The sequence below is a fragment of the Mustela putorius genome, unplaced genomic scaffold (genome assembly GCF_011764305.1).
Source record: "Mustela putorius furo isolate JIRA1106 unplaced genomic scaffold, ASM1176430v1.1 tig00000929_pilon_pilon_pilon, whole genome shotgun sequence".
NCBI lineage: Eukaryota > Metazoa > Chordata > Mammalia > Carnivora > Mustelidae > Mustela > Mustela putorius.
The window spans coordinates 6224601-6242072 of NW_025421520.1; the positions used below are offsets into that span (position 1 = coordinate 6224601).

Consider the following 17472-nt stretch of genomic DNA (forward strand, 5'->3'; position numbering starts at 1 on the left):
ACCCAGGCTCCCCCAACACAAATGTCTTTGAAAGCAGAGCAGTCCCTGGGACAGGATGGGGCTCAATGGAGAAAGGTGAGGGAGACGGGGCCAGGGGCTTCTAAAGACAGGCAAGCTCTGCTTCTCGCAATTCCTGCAGTGAGTGGTTCTGTGTTTCTGAGCCACAGGCCTTCGAAGGAGACCTTGGGCGGGGAGGGGCAAAGAGCCTGAGCCCTGGGCCACAGCCCATGCCTGGTGCCCAGGGTACAGGAGCCAGAGGAGAAAGACGAGGAAATTCGGCAGCCCGTTAGCTCAGGGTATGGCCTATCCTTGGAGCTGGAGGGCAGGGTTGTGGGAAGGTCGGGTGAAGAGAGGTCTGCATCCCCCAGGGCTTGTAGAGAAGGGCGGGGGTGGGGTGGGGGTAGAGGCTGGCACCTGCGCAAGGGCTGCGTGTTGCAATCCCTGGTCTGGCTGTGAGGTCCCTGGCACTCGGGGTCGCCGGGAGTGGAACCAGAGCAGCTGCGCCCACGTATCTGGATGCCTCCGTCACAGGGGGCCGAGCAGGCGGACCACGGAGCCCACGGACCCCAGGCGCTTAGCACTGTCAGAAAGAGACGGTGGGCGCCGGCGAAGGTGTGGGCAGGGGGTGGGGCGCAGGCGGCTGGGCTGTGCCCTGTGCAGGATCTTAACTGCAGCTTCCTGCTGCGTCCCCACCCTGGGCTGGCCCAAACACCCCTTCAGGTGACACCCACCCTGTCAGTCACAGGCCGGGGGCAGAGGAGACGCTTCGGGACAACAGGTCTGCTCTAGTCCCTGTGCCCCCCACGCCCCAGGTGTTTAGAACCTGTGCAAGGGTCATTCTTCCCTTTTGCTCCTCATCCTATCCTGGTGCCCCAGCCACTCCCGGGACAGCGGGGGACATACCTGGGCACACAGGGGGGCTGCAGGCCTCCTCCTGGGTGGCCTCTCCTGGGCAGGACGTGTTCCCGGAACTGGGGCAGAACCGGGAACGACTGCGCCAACCAGGGCCTCCTCCCACGGCGAGGCAGCTCTGGGAGCAGGAGGACCAGGGTGCCCAGGAGGTCCAGCCCAGCCGCTCTGGAGGGGGAAAGGGCAGGCCTTCCACACAGGGGTCCTGGCAAGGCTAGGAGGCTTGGGAGGCTGGGTCGGGGCTGAGAAGCTGTGGGGGCCAGGGAAGGACTCGTGGAGACGGGGAGTGACTTTCTGGGCTCAGGCGCGGTCTCGGCCCCTCTGGGACCCCAGCCCGGGGCCAGGTCTCACTCGCAAAGCACAACCTCCTGCTTAGTCAAGCTCCAGCCCAGGCCACCTCCGTCTGTGGGCACAGCTGCACCTCATGTCCCCTACCCACCCACACATCTTCCCCCAGATCAAGACTTCCAGAGTCTTCTGAACACCGGTCCTTCACTCAGCTTCAACGCTGGGAGCCCAAGACCCCGCAGACACCTGTCAGTCGGACAACATGCTCCGCTGGCCCCTTCTTCCCACCCCTGCTGCAAGAGCCTGGCCCAGACCCACGGACCCCTGACCGCGCCCCGACTCCTCTTCTCACCCTCCCCGGGCCCCGCCTGCTCGGCAGTGTCTGCCTCACCTGCTCTGCTGGAGGGGACCCCGGGAAACAGTCTGGGCTCCTTCGTCTGGTGTCTGTGTTCTGATTGCCACCCTGCCCTGCCCCAGCCTCATAGGCTTGGCCAGAGGAGCAGCTTCACCCGCTTTCAGACACCCTGCTCCCCCAAGACCTGCCTGCTGATGGCACCCGGGCTGTCTGAGTGGGAGGAGGATGCTGCCTGGGCCCCACCCTCTGTCTGGTCCCCGACAAGGCCCCTGGCACCAAGGCTCCTTCCAGGGCTGCCTCTGAGACCAGAAGGCCACACTGACCACCACGCAGGTGACCAGTGGCCCCGGAGATCGTGCTGTGTTCCTAGGGCAGCAATTGAGAGGAGGGAGGCAAGCCTGGGGGGGGGGCGGGGGGGGGCAGAGCCCGTGGTCCTTTGGAGGGGAGGGGGAAGCAGGCTCCTGCATCCTGGCTCCTGTCCCAGCTCCTGGCCGTACCTGTCCTGCACTCCACGTGGCAGGCCTGCAGCTCCTGTCTGTCGCCGTCACACGGGGCACCCCCGGAAGCAGCCGGAGGGTTGGAAGGGGATCTGGGGGGAGAGGCATCCCCTGAACAGCCCCGCTCCTCTCCTGCCCGCACCCCTGTCCTCCAACGACCGGGCTCCCTGTGCTGCCTCCTTCCCTTCCTCCTCCCCCACTCCCCCACCCCTCCCCACAATAGCTCCACCCTGCGCACCTGAACCTGACCCTCACTCCAGAGCCACAGGAGCGGTCACAGGGACCCCAGGAGGACCAGGCCGACCAGCCGCAGGGCACGGGGCAGCCCCCAGGTTCACACAGCAGGGCCCCGTTCTCACACACGCTGCAGGGGAGGAGGAGGCAGAGGAGGTCGGACCGGCTGGTGGCCTGACCCAGGTCCTCCCCACCACGGCAGACACCCTCACCAGCGGCTGCAGTTGTCCAGGACGAAGGGCGCCCCCGGCTTCTTCAGCTCTTCACCCACGAGGCAAGGGCACTCGGAGAGCGGCAGGCAGCGAGCATCATGGAGGAGCAGCCCAGGGGGGCAGCGGCATCCTGGGGTGTAGCCAGGAGGGCACTCAGCCCCAAGAAGGGAGGAAATGGGGAGGGGGGGCTGGAGACGGAGGGCCTCCGAGCACCCCACGCTCCCCCTGAGGGCTCTGCCCGCCCCATTCCTGCTTGCTGGGTGTGCCTCACCCTCCACACAGGGCCCACTGCAACTTCTGTTGGCCTCCGGGTCCCAGCAGGAGGGCGGACACGGTGGCACCAGCCCCTTCCGGCACAGCTCAGCACTAACATGCACTCGGCCCGGCCCACAGCCTGGCGGGAGATGGACGCTAGGTGGGGTGCGTATCACAGGAGGCCCAGTGACCTTCCCAACAGCCCCACCCCCATGGGACCCCACTCTCGGGTGCCCCTGCCCGGCCCAGCTCCCTTACCTGCATCCCCTGGGCAGGGCTGCAGGGCGCAGGGTGCCCTCTCGTGCGAGGCCCCAGGGCAGGGGGCACCACCATTCTTGGGCGGGGGGTCCACACAACTCCTCTGGCGACTCCGATGGCCACCCCCACAGGAGACACTGCAGGACCCCCAGGCCCCCCAGTCAGCCCATGCCCCAGCCACTGTGCGGGAAGAAAGAACGGACGTGGACCAGGTCAGCCCAGGGAGACACAGAGGGTGCCGGAGAGAGCAAGCGGCAGAGACGAGCCTGGACAACGGCCACAGCTGGGTGGCCTGGGCAACGCCACAGCTTCCTCTCCTGTCCCGGGAAACCTCCCCTAGATGGGCGGACCGAAGCAAAGAGCTCTCGCTGCCTCCCAGGATAAAGGATCTGGTCGCAGGGAAAGAGCTGGGACAGTAGGACTTCTGGAGCAGGGCCCCTCTCGGTGGTAGCAGACAGAAACCAGCTTAGGAGTCCAGGAGTGGCGGCTCACAAGCCGCCCCCCCACCCCCCATGCAGGAAGCCCCTCTCTGCAATGCAGATGCAAGTGGGTGCTACTCCCTCAGGTCAACAGAACAGAAGGGCTCCAGGTCCTGGGCACAGTCTCTTAACACCCTCACTCTGAAGCGGGACAGGGTCTGCGGCTCTAGTTCCCACACTCAAGGTTATGGACCAGAACCATTCAAGCAGGAAAAGGGCAAAGGGCAGGGCCAGGGGCAGGCTTCCAGACTGGCCTTCTGGAGGCATGAGGCTGGGACATCAGAAGGGGCTGTCCTCCTAGAGCCCCGGAGAGGAGCCTGGACCTGGTGTCCCCAGGAGGGCAAGGGCATCCCCCTCGTGTGGGTCTTGGAGTGGAGACCAAGGCAGGTGTCCCGTGCCCCCCAGGGGTTCCTGAGGAGGCCCGGGTGCTGGTTACCTGGGCAGGCCTGCACAAAGCAGGGCTGGCTGCGGAGCCTGTCAGACGGGCAGCTGCCCCCAGGCAGGGGAGGCCGCAGCAGCTTCCCGGCGCTGGAAGGCGAGGCCCGGCCCACAGGTGCGGCTGCAGCCGCTCCAGCCAGACCAGGGCGCCAGCCCACAGTCCACTGTAGGGGGAAATGGGGGGACTCAGAGGAGGCTCACACAGGGGCAGGGCCCTCAGTGGTGTCCCCCAGCCAGGCACGTACCACAGCCGACCTCGTCCGAGCTGTCCTGGCAGTCTGGCCGCAGGTCACAGCGCCGCTCAGCCGGCAGGCACTCCCCACTACTGCAGCTCAGCTGGCTTGGGGAGCAGGGGGCTCTCGAGGCCAGCAGCCCGGCCAGGGCCATGGTGGGCACCGTGAAGGGCACAGGGCTCGTGGCCTGCGAGGCTGAGGGAAGGGGGCCACGTGAGTGATTCCTGACCCGGTGATAAACTGAGCCCCTTCAACCTCAGGCCAAGAACACTGCAGCTTGTTGGCTGAGGTCGTGCCTCCTGAAGCTTCCCGTGCCCCATGCAGGCTTCTCTCTGCTCTGTGTGGGTGAGAATGGCGGCGGCCGGGTGGGGGGTACTGTGCTTGCTAGAAGCCCTCACACAGCCACTGCTTGCTAAGGGCTCTGAGTGTCCAGAGAGAGGGTGTCTAGAAGAACAGCTCCTTCCCTCAGAGACCCTCTTCTTCAACGGGCGCTCCTAGGGGTGCTCCTTCCCTGATTGCGAGACTAGGTTTTGAGCAGAGCGATCCTCTTTGGATGGATGGATGGACGGATGGACGGACGGACAGATGGATGATGAATGAAGGGGAATGAGCGACATGTTGGAAGGCTGGAGGATGGGCAAGTGAGGGGGGGGTATTTGGATGGTGGATGGGTAGATGGACGGATAGTTAGAGGAATCCCCTCAAAGATCAGACACGGTTTATGAAACAGGCTAGGACTGGAAACTGTCCCATTTCCCCGTTGCACCGTCCCCCCAAACACACACATTCCTGGCTGTTTCTTTTCACTCTCTGCTGCCCACCGCCTTCTCACATTTCATTCCCAGATGAGCTCCGAATAGGAAGCAGCGAATTCCCCAAGCTTAAAGCCCTCTGGCCACTATCACTCCCATGACTTCAAACCCTCCAGGGTACCCTGAGGGGGCCCCTGCTTACCACAGTGCCTCTCGTCAGAGCCGTCCAGACAGTCCCCCCTGCCATCACACCACTGTCCCTGCTCCACGCAGCCCAGCACCTCACAGGGCACCTGGCCTGGGCTGCACCGCGCAGGTGGGAAGGGCTCCGGGGCGACGCTCTGGCCTGTGGGCACCGCCGCAGCTGGCTGACGGGACACCTGCCCACCGCATCCTCCCTCCTCCCGACGTCTGGTGTGCCCCCACTTCCTCCCTCTCTCCGGACCATGGAAAAGTCGTGAGCTGTTTCAGGAGGTATGGTCCAAGTCTTTCCACAACCCTGACCTCAAGCTGTGCCACCTTGAGCCAAGTGGCTAACCCCTCAGAGCCTCTGTTTCTCCAACAGGAATGTTGTGGGATGCACGGGCTGAGCAAGCAGAAGACCACAGAATCTTACCAGCAGGGGCCACCGGGGTCATCTGGGATGTGGGGGTGGGGGTCACCATCTGCACAGGCTCCCCAGGACTCAAGTAAGGAGGCTCGGAGGCTGGGGCCCAAGTCACTGGCCCCTTCCCTGCGGGTGCAGGAGAGGGAGGGTTGAGGCCCGCCAGCTCCCCTCCCGTGACACGAAGCAGACCCATGCTCTCGGAAGGGCATCCAGGCTCTGGGTGCTGCAGGGTGAGGACAGACCAGACCCCCCCCCCCTTCGGAGGGGCTTCGGACCACCAATGAAGTAGGACTCTGTAGTCCAAGGAGCATGAGAGGGTTTACACGAAAGTAAAAAAGCACTTAGGTTGGAGCTGAGATGTGTCCCCGCCTCTCAAGGAGACACACGGGGCTGCTTCCAAGTCAAGGGGACAGTACGTTGTTGAAGGCCCTGCACCTGACGACTTCCTGGCAGCGACACGGAAAGGGGTTTGAGACTTCTTTGCTGACAAAAGATGAATGTTAAACGACAGCTGCTTTTCTAGAAGCAGATTTAGAACCATACTAGAATTCATGCCCCGGTCTGCGTGTTAGGGACGCAAGGGATGGTACAAGTTGCTTCATCTGCGTTTCACAGAGGAACGGCCCACCCTTCCCCGCCTCGCTCTGCGACACCTGTTCTCGGGCTAAGGAGCAGGTGACAGACCGGGCAGCCACCGGAAGGCCTGTACGTGACCAGCCGGGAGCTCCTTCCTCGCCCAGTTTAGGACCACGCTGACTTGGTGAGCCCCTCCTCCCTGTCATTTGCCGCCAGCAAGCCCTTCCGAAAGGGGTGCCTGGCCGCATTCGTGGGCGAGCGGAGGGCGCGCAGGCAGCATTCCACTGCCCCAGGGAGAGCTGTCCCAGCCAGGGGCCTGCGGAAAGCAGCCATGCTGAAGGGCCCGGGCTTGGCCCAGGGAGCCAGCCCGGAATGTCCAACGCTGGAATCCAGGAGAGTGGGCAGGGCAGGATTTGGCCCAGGTGTCTGTGGTGACCAGGTCTTCCTCCTGGAGGCAACCCTGCTCCACTGAGCGGTGTCAGGGGTCAGCAGGAGACTGACTGCTGAGATGTAACAGAGGTTTGGGGGGGCACAGGAGCCCCCCTGGGGCCTGGGGACAGGGGGCCGGGAACTTGTGCACCTACCTGTGGGGGGTGTGGGTGACGCTCGCAAGGGACGCCAGCGCTCAGCCTCTGCCAGAGCCTGTAAAGGGAGAGAGCTCAGTCACCCATGCAGCCTGGGCCCCAAGGGCAGTTCTGCCTGATGACTAGGTGACTAGGCACCCACTTATTCCCACTGGAGTGCTCCTTGGTCCCCCAGACGCTCCCCTGTCCCCAAAGTGCAGGGCAGAGTTAGGGAGAGGAGCCCCACTGCCCTGCACACCTCTGGGCTGGACACCCCAGGTACTGGGAGTTCAGGGGCTCTTCTCACTGCCTAGGATTCTGCTTCGGCTCCTGTGCCCCCCCAAACCTCTGTCTTCCCTAGCACCCATGCATGGGGGTCTCAGCACCGCGATCACTCTCCCCTCTGGGTTCCTGACGGGGCTCTTCTTCAGGGGGCTCCACATTACAGAACTCCCTCCTCTTTCAAGCCTTTCCCAGGAATCCTCGGGGGTCCCCGGGACAATCAGGGCTCTTCCCAGCTCTGAGCGCCTGAGGGCCTGGAGCCAGGCCGGCGGGTGTAACTTCACTAGCCAGCGGTGAAGACCCCTCCGATCGCCCCAATTCTCCAGCACAGGCCTTTGCCCTGTGTTTCTCGGCCGCTCCGGCCTCCAGCTCCCCATCCAGTACTGGGCTGGCCCCCAGAAGGCTCCCGGGCTGAGGCCGACTCCAGCCGACCAGGGATGCACAGGGAAGCACAGGGCAGAGAGGGAGGACTGCGGGGCAAGCGAACGTGGCTGCTGAGGCTCCAGGGCCGGGGCTCCCCATGTCCCGCACTGCTGGGCCTGCTGCTCCCCACTCACCTCCGTGGGCTGCGGGGGCAGCGGTCCGGGCTGGGTGGAAGCGGTCGGGGCTGGGGTCGTGGCTGGGGTCGTGGCTGCGGACCAGACTCTGAGAAGACAAATCACTGAGGGACTCCAGGGGCTCTTCCAACTCAGAGCCCCCCACCCCGCCACCAGGCAGGGCGCTCAGTGTCCTCTCCGGGCAGGCCCAGAGCAGGGCAGGGCTGGGGCACTCCAGCAGGGCACTGCCCGCTAAGATGAGACAAAGGGGACGCATCCCACTGGTCTTCAGCGTATTCACGCCCCTGGAAGGCTCGCAAAGCAGATTTCTGTTACAGGCTTGAGGGTCTGTTTCAGTAGGCCTGAGCTGGGGCCTGAGAACCTTCGTGGCTCATGACTTCTGGGGGACGCTGCTGCTGCTGCTACTGCTGGGCCGGGGCCACATTTTGAGAACCGCTAACCTCCAGACTATAGGGAAAGGGCCTAGCATCTGAGAATCCCGTGGTGAAGCCATGGGTACCTCAGGGCTGAAGGCGGCGCAGGGCATCTCCCACAGGCCAGCCCCTCCACAGATAAGCTGGGCAGCAGGGCACCCCCATACCTGCCAGTGGCGGTGGGCGGGGGCGTGCAGCCCTCCTCATCAGAGCCGTCCTCACAGTCCTTCACCCCGTTGCACGGCTCCCCCCGTGGGGCACACTCAGCACCCGCACAGCGGCGCCCACCTCCTGGGCACGGGGGCGCCTCCAGTGGGGACACTGGTGGGAGGGCATGGCTGAGGGCTCCCGTCTGCCCCGCCCCCTGCACCTGCCCACCCCCAGCCCACCGGTACCTGGTGCACAGCCCAGCAGCTCCACCCATGGGGAGATGCTGTGGTTGGCGTCACGATGGCTGATGTGGGGCCACACCCTGACATGCTGTGCCTGCACCATCCGGCCGAAAGTCCGCACTGTGGGGGCCCCGTCGTCCGAGTTCGTAGCAGAAAGCTGTAGGGACAGGTGTGCACCAGGTCTGAGCTGGCCTTCTCTCTGGGCCACTGCCCTGACCCCACTGAGCGGCCACACCCAGTTCAAGCCCCCCAAACTTCCGGGCACAAAGAGCTCATGCTCTCCTGGCATCATCAGGCTCCTTCAAGACTGCGGGTTCTGGCCCAGGTGCCCTGAGGGTGGCGACCAGGCTGTGTCCGTTCATGTGTCCCCAGGGACACAGAGAATTCAGAGTAAATATGTGGTTATAGACTCATTCCTCCTGCTCTGTGAGGCTTGTCTCCCCAGGGAGGATACAAACCTCCTAAGGTCAGGGCTGTGTCCCAGCAGTTCCTGACATGGTCCTTGAGATCTTCAGTGAACTTGATGTCACCCCACTCCCCTCCCCCCACAGAGCTCTGCACAGCTGCCCTGCAGCTCAGCCACGGCAATGGCTGTGACACCACCCTGACAGTCCCTTCTACTGACAGGTGTTCAACAGGCCTCTAAGGTAGGAATGCCCCTCGGGGAGACTGGAAGGCCCTCGGGAACAAGGACAGTGGGACCCACAAAGAGGCATGGTGGGTCCCTGGCCCAGGAGGCTCGGGTAGCCCTACCTTGGCTGGGGACACGAGGTCAGTATAGTTGTGCCAGTGTAGACCGTCGCTGCTAAATTGGAGGGAGGCGGAGGCCCCAGCCCCCTGCACCATGATGCCTGTGGGATGGGGCAGCACAGAGCTGAAAGAGTCAGCCCCGCCCCCAGCCCACCAGCACCACCCATTCCCCCAGCCCCGCCCCCACCACACTGACCAGTGAGGTTCCTAGGCCGCAGCAGGTTGAGCTGCAGGAAGGGGGGACGGGTGTGCCTCCGAGTGCCCCGACCCTGAGAGCCAGGCCTCTTGGTGGGAGCCCCCAGGAGGACAGCCTGGGTGGGGGGCTCCAGCTTCAGGCTTCCCTCTGGAAGTCGGGCCAGGCCCAGCAAAGAATAGCAGGGGTCTGGGTGCAGAGGAGAGAGGGGCTGGATGGACTTGGAGAAGGGCAGAGGGTGGCCGGACCCTGCCAGGGGTACAGTCAGGAAGTCCCAAGAGGAGCTGAGGGAGGCCAAGGGCCCCGTGTTGACCTTGACCCGGGATGGAAGGGAGGTCCAGAAAGGGCAGAGTCAGCTTGAGCTAGGATGACTTCCAGATCCTTAGGATAACCGTCCTCCCACGGCAGGTGGGGATAAATCCCAGTGAGCCTGCCTCCCTCCCGGCTGGGCTACCCCTGGGTCATATCCACTTTCTGCTCCACGACAGCAAGTGGCCCTCACCTCCAGGCGGAGGCAGAACGTAGGTGACCAGAGGGCGTCCGATCTGGGCACTGAGTGCTGGAGAGGGGGCAGGAGTGGCCAGGAGGTGGACCGTCTGGTTCTCACCTATGTAGGGAAACTCAAGGTTCAGGAGGGAGAGACCTGCAAATAGGCTCACAACGGCCCCTGACCCGGCACCCAGTCCCTCCCCAGTTCTTGGAGCGCTTTCTCTTGCTAGACTTCCCAAGAGCTCCCAGAACAACCTCCCAGCTGGGAAAGGCCTGTCCTCCTTCCCTTGGAGTGAGCTGGGGGTTTCTACTTCCACCGAATATTTAGAGAACGTAGAATAAGGCCGCCAGTCTAAAACCATTTCAGGACCAGGACCAAGCAGGGGCAGTTCCCAATCCAATGCTAATAGGGGACCTTTCTGGGCACTATAAATGGGTATCTTTGGATGGAAGCAGGAGTTGGAGTCTAGCTCCCATTTGCCAACTAACTTGTGCAGTGAACAACCTGTACAACTGTGTATACTGACTCTCCTCTAGCCTCAGCTGCCTGTAGGTACACTTTACATACATGGAATCTGGACCCATAAATGCATTAGTTTTCAAGCCTTTGTGTTTTCCTGTTCCATTTGCGTGTTTGTTTGTTTAAGATTTTATTTATTTCTTTGAGAGAGATAGAGGTAACGACAGAGAACAGGAGCTGAGAGGAGAGGGAGAAGCAGGATCCCCACTGGGCAGGGAGCCCGACGTGGGGCCAGGACCCTGGGATCATAACCTGAGCCGGAGGCAGATGTTCAGCCAACTGAGCCACCCAGGCGCCCCTTCCAGTTTCATTTGTAAATCAATTTCCAAGAAAAGATACTCTTGAAAAAAAGTTCAACTTCGTCTTACTCGCTCTTAGGGGAAAGAGAAGGAACCAGACCTGGCCCAGCAGAACCAGAGAAGAGAAAGACCCCCTCGAGGCAGGAGGCACAAAGCCCCCCGAGGACAGAGGAGGCAGAGATGGAGACCTGACCTTAGGAGGGCAGAGACAAGCCCTTCCCACCCAGACCGCCCCTTGCTTCTCAGCATCCAGGACCCAGGCTCCCACCACCCAGGCCACGGGGGTAGCCATGGACCCCTGACTCTGGGGCTGCTGCTGAGCACCTGCCATCGTCCTACCCTCAGAGCACAGCAGGTCTGCCATGCCCCAGACCCACTCACCAGGCGGGGCGCAGTGGCAACAGGAGCCTCCTACTCCCTCCACGAGGACCCAGGCCTGCAGACACAAGAGTCGGGCTGGACGGGTCAAGCTGGCCACCCGCCAACCTCTGACCCAATCTATCAGCTGCCCGCAGCCCTGGCCTCTGCACGCTGCCCTTTTCCGCCCCCTCGGTCCCCTCACCTGGGGGCAGCTGCCCAGCGGGCAGTAGGGGGAGCAGCGCACCGTGCCGTTGTGCAGACACTGGCACACTCTGCAGGGGCCCTCTCGCCAGCGCTCCCCCACTGTGTGGGCCCGGCCCTGCTGCTCACAGCTCGTGCAGGGCTCCGTCCGGCACCTGGAAGAAGGGCCGCTGCTTGCCCGCCCAGTGGGCTCCCCCAGGCCACCAGCCTGTCCTGATTTACCTGGAGTGGGTGGCTTCCCAGGACTCGGGACTTCCAGTGACAGGCCCGGGAAAGCCCTGGGTCCACTGGGATGCGTAGTCTCCCTGTCACCCAGATGTTCCCCTGCCCATGAGAAACTGCAGCTGGCCCCGGAGAGAGGCGTGGGAGCAAACTGTGCCAAAACCCTGGCCTGTGGAGCCCATTTCAGAGGGGGCTGGGCAGGCGGATACGGCTACACCCCTGCAACCCCTCCCCCTGAGCTGACCAGAGGACCCATACCTGCCCCTAGATTTCTGGGCTCCCCGCATCCCCCTTTCAGATTTGGAGGGCATAAACTGATGCAGGAGAAGGTCAGGGGTTCCCCAAAACTGCACTTGGAGTCCTGGCGTTGAGATTAATAGGGCTCAGAGTTGGGGGGCTCCTCATCAGGCTCCATGTTGCATATGGAAGCATCTCAAGTAAGAGAGAGCTCCCCAGCAGCTCCCAAACTGGGAGTCGGAAGTGAGGGGTAAGGGTCCCTGCAGGTGCCCGGGGTGGGTTCCCGTACCTGCGGGCCTTGCGGTGGATACCCCGGCACTGGCGACCTTGGCCGGAGAGGCGGGGGTTGTTGGGGCTCCGGAAGGACCACTGAATGTTCTGGGTCCCACAAGGGCCCAAGCACTCCCCCCAGGGGGACCAGGAGGACCAGCCACAGTTCACTGAGGGAGGACCAAGAGTCAGGTGCCAGAGGAGGGCTGGGGGCCCAGCTGGGTGGCCTGGGAGGGGACGAGGGCCCCCCAGGGAAGAGCCAAGGGTGGGGCCTCACCGGAGCAGGCTGGGTCAGGCCGACAGCGCTGGGGCCGTCCGTCTTGGCAGGTGCAGAGCTGGCAGTTGGCCCTGATGCGCTGCCCCGGCCGGTACCAGGTGTCGTCCTGCAGGCAGGGGCACTGCTGGGGCCCCACACACCGGCCCTCACTGTCCAGCACCTGGCCGGCAGGGCACCAGCAGCCTAGGGGAGGCGCGGGGTGAGGCTTCCCTGCAGACAGCTCCACCGGCACAGACACCCCTGCTGCCCCCTGGGCCCCGAGTCCCCCTTACCAGGGCTTCTGCAAGGCCGGGTAGCCGCGCACTCAACCTGACCAGAGATTTCATCACAAGTCAGAGGGCAGGGGGCACAGGGCCAGAACACCAGCTGCCCAGAGCAGGAGGCATTGGGACAGCCGGCCTGAGGGCAGGGCCCTGAGAGAAAATCAGAACCAGAGTCTGAGCAAGGTGAGTCCCCTGCAGACGCAAGCCCCGGCCGGCCGGGCAAGCCCGCCGCGCCCTCTCCTTGCACTCACTGCTCTGGCGGGTGGTGGGAGGGTCCCCAGGCAGCATGGCACAGGTCCGGCCCCCATTCTGGGGGGGGTGGCACTGTCGCTGACGGGTCGCAGTTCCCATGCACGGCTCAGTGCACAGGGACCAGGGAGACCAGGGGGTCCATTCGCCATCCACTGCGAGCAGGAGGGGCAGGACAGATTGGGGTTTGGGGGGGGGCAGGAGGCAGGGCTGGGTCTTCCTCTCCCTCGCTCTTGCTGGCCCTGCCAGGCACCCCAGGCCCCTCACCTGGGCAGGCAGCCGTGAAGCAGGCCTGAGTCTGGTGCTCCGGGCCTGGGCAGTGCTGCAGCACCGGGAGACCAGGGGGGGAGCAGCGGCGGCTCCGGCCCTGCACCCCCGGCCCACATGTCCGGCTGCACGGCCCCCATGAGCTCCAGGGACCCCAGGCCCCACAGCCCTGCTCTTCTGGGGAAGGCCCCAGCTCCCCCACCGATTCACAGTCAGGCTGCCCGTCACACACCTGGGGAAGAGACGGGAGCAAGGTTCCTTTTGAGCGGGCTGTCACGATGGCTCTGCCTCCTATGCCACCCACTCCCCTCTCCCACTCACCAGCTGGAAACTGATGCAGAGGCCATCAGGGCAGGAGAATTCCGGGCAGGGAGCCCTGGTCCCGTTGGGGCCTCCTAGGGCTGTCATCCCCTCTGTGGGGAAGGGAAGAGAAAAGAAATCAGGCCAGGAGTCAGACGGCCCACCCCCTCCCCCCAACCAGCCATGGCCTCCATCAGGGGCCCGGTGTGCCTACCACAGCCCAGCTCATGCTCAGCCCGGGAACAGTCAGAGACCCCATCGCAGAGCTGCTAGGGGTTCAGGCACAGCCAAACCGCAGTGGGGGGTGTGGAGAGTGTCCCGCTGAGCCTCTACACCTGCCACCCTCTGTCTGCACAAGGGCTGGCAGAGGGGACAAAATGCCCCCAGAAGGGGAGGGCAAGCAGAAGGCAGAGCCAACACTGCACCTGAAACTAGCTCAAAAACACCTTTGGGGGGGTGGGGGGAGGGTGTCCAGGAGGAGCCTGTGGACAGCAGTCCCCTCCTCCTGGGGACAGAAAGGGCTGATCTGCAGGGGCACAGAGGGAACTCCTGGGTCGCTGGGGTGGGGCTGGAGGGGTCACCCTCCAAACAGGCCCCCTTCCCGGCTGCGGAGCCAGGACCCATTCTCATCCCTTCTTGCCCAAATGTGGGCAAAGAAAAAAGCCCCTTCTCTCCGCTGGGCCTGGGTGGGCTTTGACAGTGTTCAAGGAGAATTTCATGAAAAAGATCAAAGGCTCTGAAGCCGCAGACCTAAGTAGCTGTTTCCCCCCGGGCCGGGGCCGCAGGGGTGCGGCTGGGGGTGGGGGTGGGGAGAGACGGGCCCCGCCCGCCGCGCGCCAGCCGGGCTCTCACCGCAGGCGTCGCGGCCCTCGTCCGAGCCGTCGGGGCAGTGCGGCACGCCGTCGCACAGCTGCGCGGGGGACACGCAGTGCGGGCCGCGAGCGCAGGGCGCCTGGTGCAGGGCGCAGAGCCAGCCGCAGCCCCGCTCGTCGCTGCCGTCCGCGCAGTCCGCCTCGCCGTCACAGCGCCAGCCCCGGGGCGCACACTCGCCGCTGCCGCACCGGAATTCGAGGGGGCCGCAGAGTGGCGCTGCGGGGACACCCGCGCTAGACCTGGCGGGGTGAGGGACTCCGGCCCACCAGGTCCTTTTCTTGTGCCCAGACTTCCCGCACTTCCAGCCTCTCCCCAAGTCCAGGCGCTCCCGCATTTCACACCCCACCCCACTGGTTTCCCAAAAGGTCTCCCCTCACCCAGGAATTCCATGGGCCACCCCACCCCCCTCACGTCAGCGGGAGCACCTCCGATGTCAGGAAGTAAGGTCGGGACTCTTCCAGGCCCTCTCAAACCCCTTTCAGGAGGCTGGTCTGTGCCAACTCCTCACCCTACCACCTGCCCCAATACCTCCCTCTGTGATGCTCCCCCCAACCCTCTTCCCCAGGACTCCAGCTCTCCCCCTTTCCCTCCAGGACACTCACCAGGGCTGGCGCTGGCCGGGGGAGTTGGGGCCATCCCCCCAACGCCAGTGGAAGGGCCAGGCAGAGAGCCAGCTGGGGGCGCGGGCAGCGAAGGCAAGGAGCAGTGCCCAGGGCCCTCGTCCGCTCCGTCTGGGCAGTCCCAGATTCCGTCACACAGCAGGACGGCCCCCACGCACGAGCCATCAATGCAGGACAGTTCCCCGGGAGTGCAGTTCAGCTGCCCTGCAGCCGGAGAAAAGAGGAAGTTGGTCCCAGGGCCCTGCCCCTTAAGTTTGCTGTTTGGGGTGCCCCATTCCCACATCTCCAGGTGCCAGCTTCTTAGCAGGAACCTGAATTTCAGGGGAAGGAGGGGCAGCAGGAAGCTTGGGGCTCACAAGTCAGGCCTTGTGGGAGGGGGTGCCTGGTGGACTGGAGTGTTGAACAAGACCACCCACCCAGGCAGGCCTCCTCATCAGCAGCATCTGGACAGTCGGGATGCCCGTCGCAGAGCAGGGCCAGGGGCAGGCAGCGCCCATCCGTGCAAGCCAGTGAGCCATGGGGGCAGGGGCAGCTCTGCTCATCCATCCCGTCTCCACAGTCGTCCCGCCCATCACAGCGCAGGGCCAGGGGCAGGCAGTGGCCGGAGCGGCAAGACATCTGGCCCTCCCCACAGCCTGGCGTGGCACAGCCTGGCATGGGGCAAGCAGGCAGGGTCAGGATGACAAAGGTCCTAGAGGAGTCACACTCCTCCGCCGACCCCGGAAAGACCAGACCAGCCCTGCCCACCACCTGCTCACACGGGCAGCAGCTAAGGACACGTTTTAGTGACACATGCGAGGACTGGCCTGTCCGTCAGCCACTGCCCCACATGGGCAAGGACACTCACCCTCCTCATCTGAGCCATCGCCACAGTCATCCTGGTTGTCACAAAGCCACCTGTGGGGCACACAGTGCCCACTCTCGCGGCATGGGGCCTCTCCCTCCACACAGCCGGGCTCTGGCTCCTCACAGACGGAACTGTTGCTCCCACAAAGCCACTGGCTTTCCTTGCATGTGCTGAGCACACAGCAAGCTGGGATCAGTCACAGTGCTGGGCTTTGCCAGCCTGGAGTCAGGGGACTCTCCAGAACCCCCACCCCCTCCACTCACCAGTTCCCACAGTCTTTCTGCAGCACAGTCCCCGGCGGGAAGAAGCTGCCCCCAGACTCACAGGGGCAGGAAGCTGGCTCTAAGCAGACTCCTCCTGGGATTACAGAGGGCAGGACTGGAGCAAAAGGGGCACAGCAGGGGCGCCTGGGTGGCTCAGTGGGTTAAGCCTCTGCCTTCAGCTCAAGTCATGGTCTCAGGGTCCTGGGATCGAGTCCCGCATCGGGCTCTCTGCTCAGCAGGGAGCCTGCTTACCCCCTCTCTTTCTGCCTGCCTCGCTGCCTACTTGTGATCTCTTTCTTTGTCAAATAAATAAGTCTTAAAAAAATAAAATATGTTAAAAAGAGGGGACACAGCAGCCCCTAGTGCCAGCCCTGTCACCACAGCCATGTGGCTCTCCTCCCCGTCCCAGCGCTGCCTCCCTCCTGCAGATTCTGATGCTACCCACCATGCAGCAGGGTACCCTCGGGGCAGAAGCAGCCCTCCACACAGGCGAAGGCCTGGCAGTGCCAGCCGGGCTCGGGACCATGGTCATGGCAGGTGGGCGGACACATGGGGCCACAGGCCTCGTAGACCTGGCCTCGCTCACACTGCAGAGCTGGGGAGAGAGGAGAGCGGCTTGGTCACGGTGGCTCGAGGGCACCAGGATCCAACAGCAGCAGGTGAGCCCAAGTTGATACACACGGGGCGGGGCGGGGGGCATGGGGTAGACTCTCGCCGAACCCCTCCCAAGGCTGTTTGCAACATGAAGGTTCTACAGGAAAGCAAGCTCAGCATGCTTGGTTCATCTAGAAGAGTGTGTGCACCACACATATTTGCCCTTGAAAGCATACAGGGCTTGCCTGCAGGCCAGGAGGAACATCAGGGAGGAGCGGAGGGCACGGTGGGGTTGGGCACTGGGGACCAAGGGTAGGGCATACTCACGGCAGAGCTCCTGGCTGCGCCAGCGCACGGGGAGCCCATGCCGGGCACACTCGTCTGCGTAGGTGGCAATGGCCGAGCAGAGACACTCACAGTCGCCCCCCGAATCGCAGCTGTGAAAGGCATTGTTCAGCTGCCGGACCCCCTCCCCGCCCCCTCCCTGCCCTTGTCCCCTCACCCCCCGGCTCGCCCCTCTCACCCGCAGGCGTCATACACACACCACTCGTAGTGCTGCTGCGGGGGCACCTCTGCATGGCAGCGGGCAAAGAGGGGCTGCAGCATCACCGCGCAGCGGGCACGGGCCCAGCTGGCCCGGTGGGCGTTCACCTGCGGGCACAGTGCCGTGGACCAGCCAGACCCCACCCCACCCACAGCACCCAGTCCGGCCCCGCAGGTTGCCTGCAGCTCCCCCCACCCACCCATACCCTTCCCGCTGCCTGCCCGTGCTCACGGTGCAGGGGTGTGGCAGGTCTCCTGGCTCAGGGCAGAGTGGACTCAGGTGCCAGGAGTGGGCGGCCAGCTCAGCAGTGGGTTCCAGGACGCCCTGGCGGCTCCGCAGGTCGTTACTGGCATCTCCATCAAAATCTCCACACAGCCCAGACACGCGGCCGTGGAGCTGCGGGGACAGCCGCACCAGGACCCGGGTGCCTGGGCAGAGGGGGCAGCATGGTGGAGCAATGACCCCATGGGCCTTCCTCAGGGGCGGGAGGAGACCGAGGGCATACATGTGGGGGGCCAGGGCAGAAGGGGGAGC

General features: G+C 64.2%; 1 protein-coding gene across 1 annotated transcript in view; it reads right to left on the reverse strand.

The window, feature by feature from the left end:
• The window catches only part of SSPOP (SCO-spondin), a 53297-nt gene that overhangs the window by 23795 nt on the left and 12030 nt on the right, over positions 1-17472 (reverse strand). The window contains 36 exon segments of the mRNA XM_045086263.1: positions 422-580; positions 904-1077; positions 2050-2141; positions 2288-2413; positions 2496-2625; positions 2767-2889; positions 3009-3188; positions 3924-4005; positions 4007-4089; positions 4171-4353; positions 5113-5256; positions 5527-5831; positions 6266-6735; positions 7496-7583; positions 8076-8229; positions 8304-8457; positions 9054-9151; positions 9247-9432; positions 9746-9850; positions 10933-10987; positions 11114-11267; positions 11861-12011; positions 12119-12301; positions 12391-12531; positions 12633-12785; positions 12898-13129; positions 13219-13310; positions 14050-14286; positions 14673-14894; positions 15107-15340; positions 15538-15707; positions 15801-15894; positions 16246-16395; positions 16722-16831; positions 16918-17045; positions 17170-17366. Of these exon segments, the coding sequence (XP_044942198.1) occupies positions 422-580; positions 904-1077; positions 2050-2141; positions 2288-2413; positions 2496-2625; positions 2767-2889; positions 3009-3188; positions 3924-4005; positions 4007-4089; positions 4171-4353; positions 5113-5256; positions 5527-5831; positions 6266-6735; positions 7496-7583; positions 8076-8229; positions 8304-8457; positions 9054-9151; positions 9247-9432; positions 9746-9850; positions 10933-10987; positions 11114-11267; positions 11861-12011; positions 12119-12301; positions 12391-12531; positions 12633-12785; positions 12898-13129; positions 13219-13310; positions 14050-14286; positions 14673-14894; positions 15107-15340; positions 15538-15707; positions 15801-15894; positions 16246-16395; positions 16722-16831; positions 16918-17045; positions 17170-17366 (5739 nt within the window).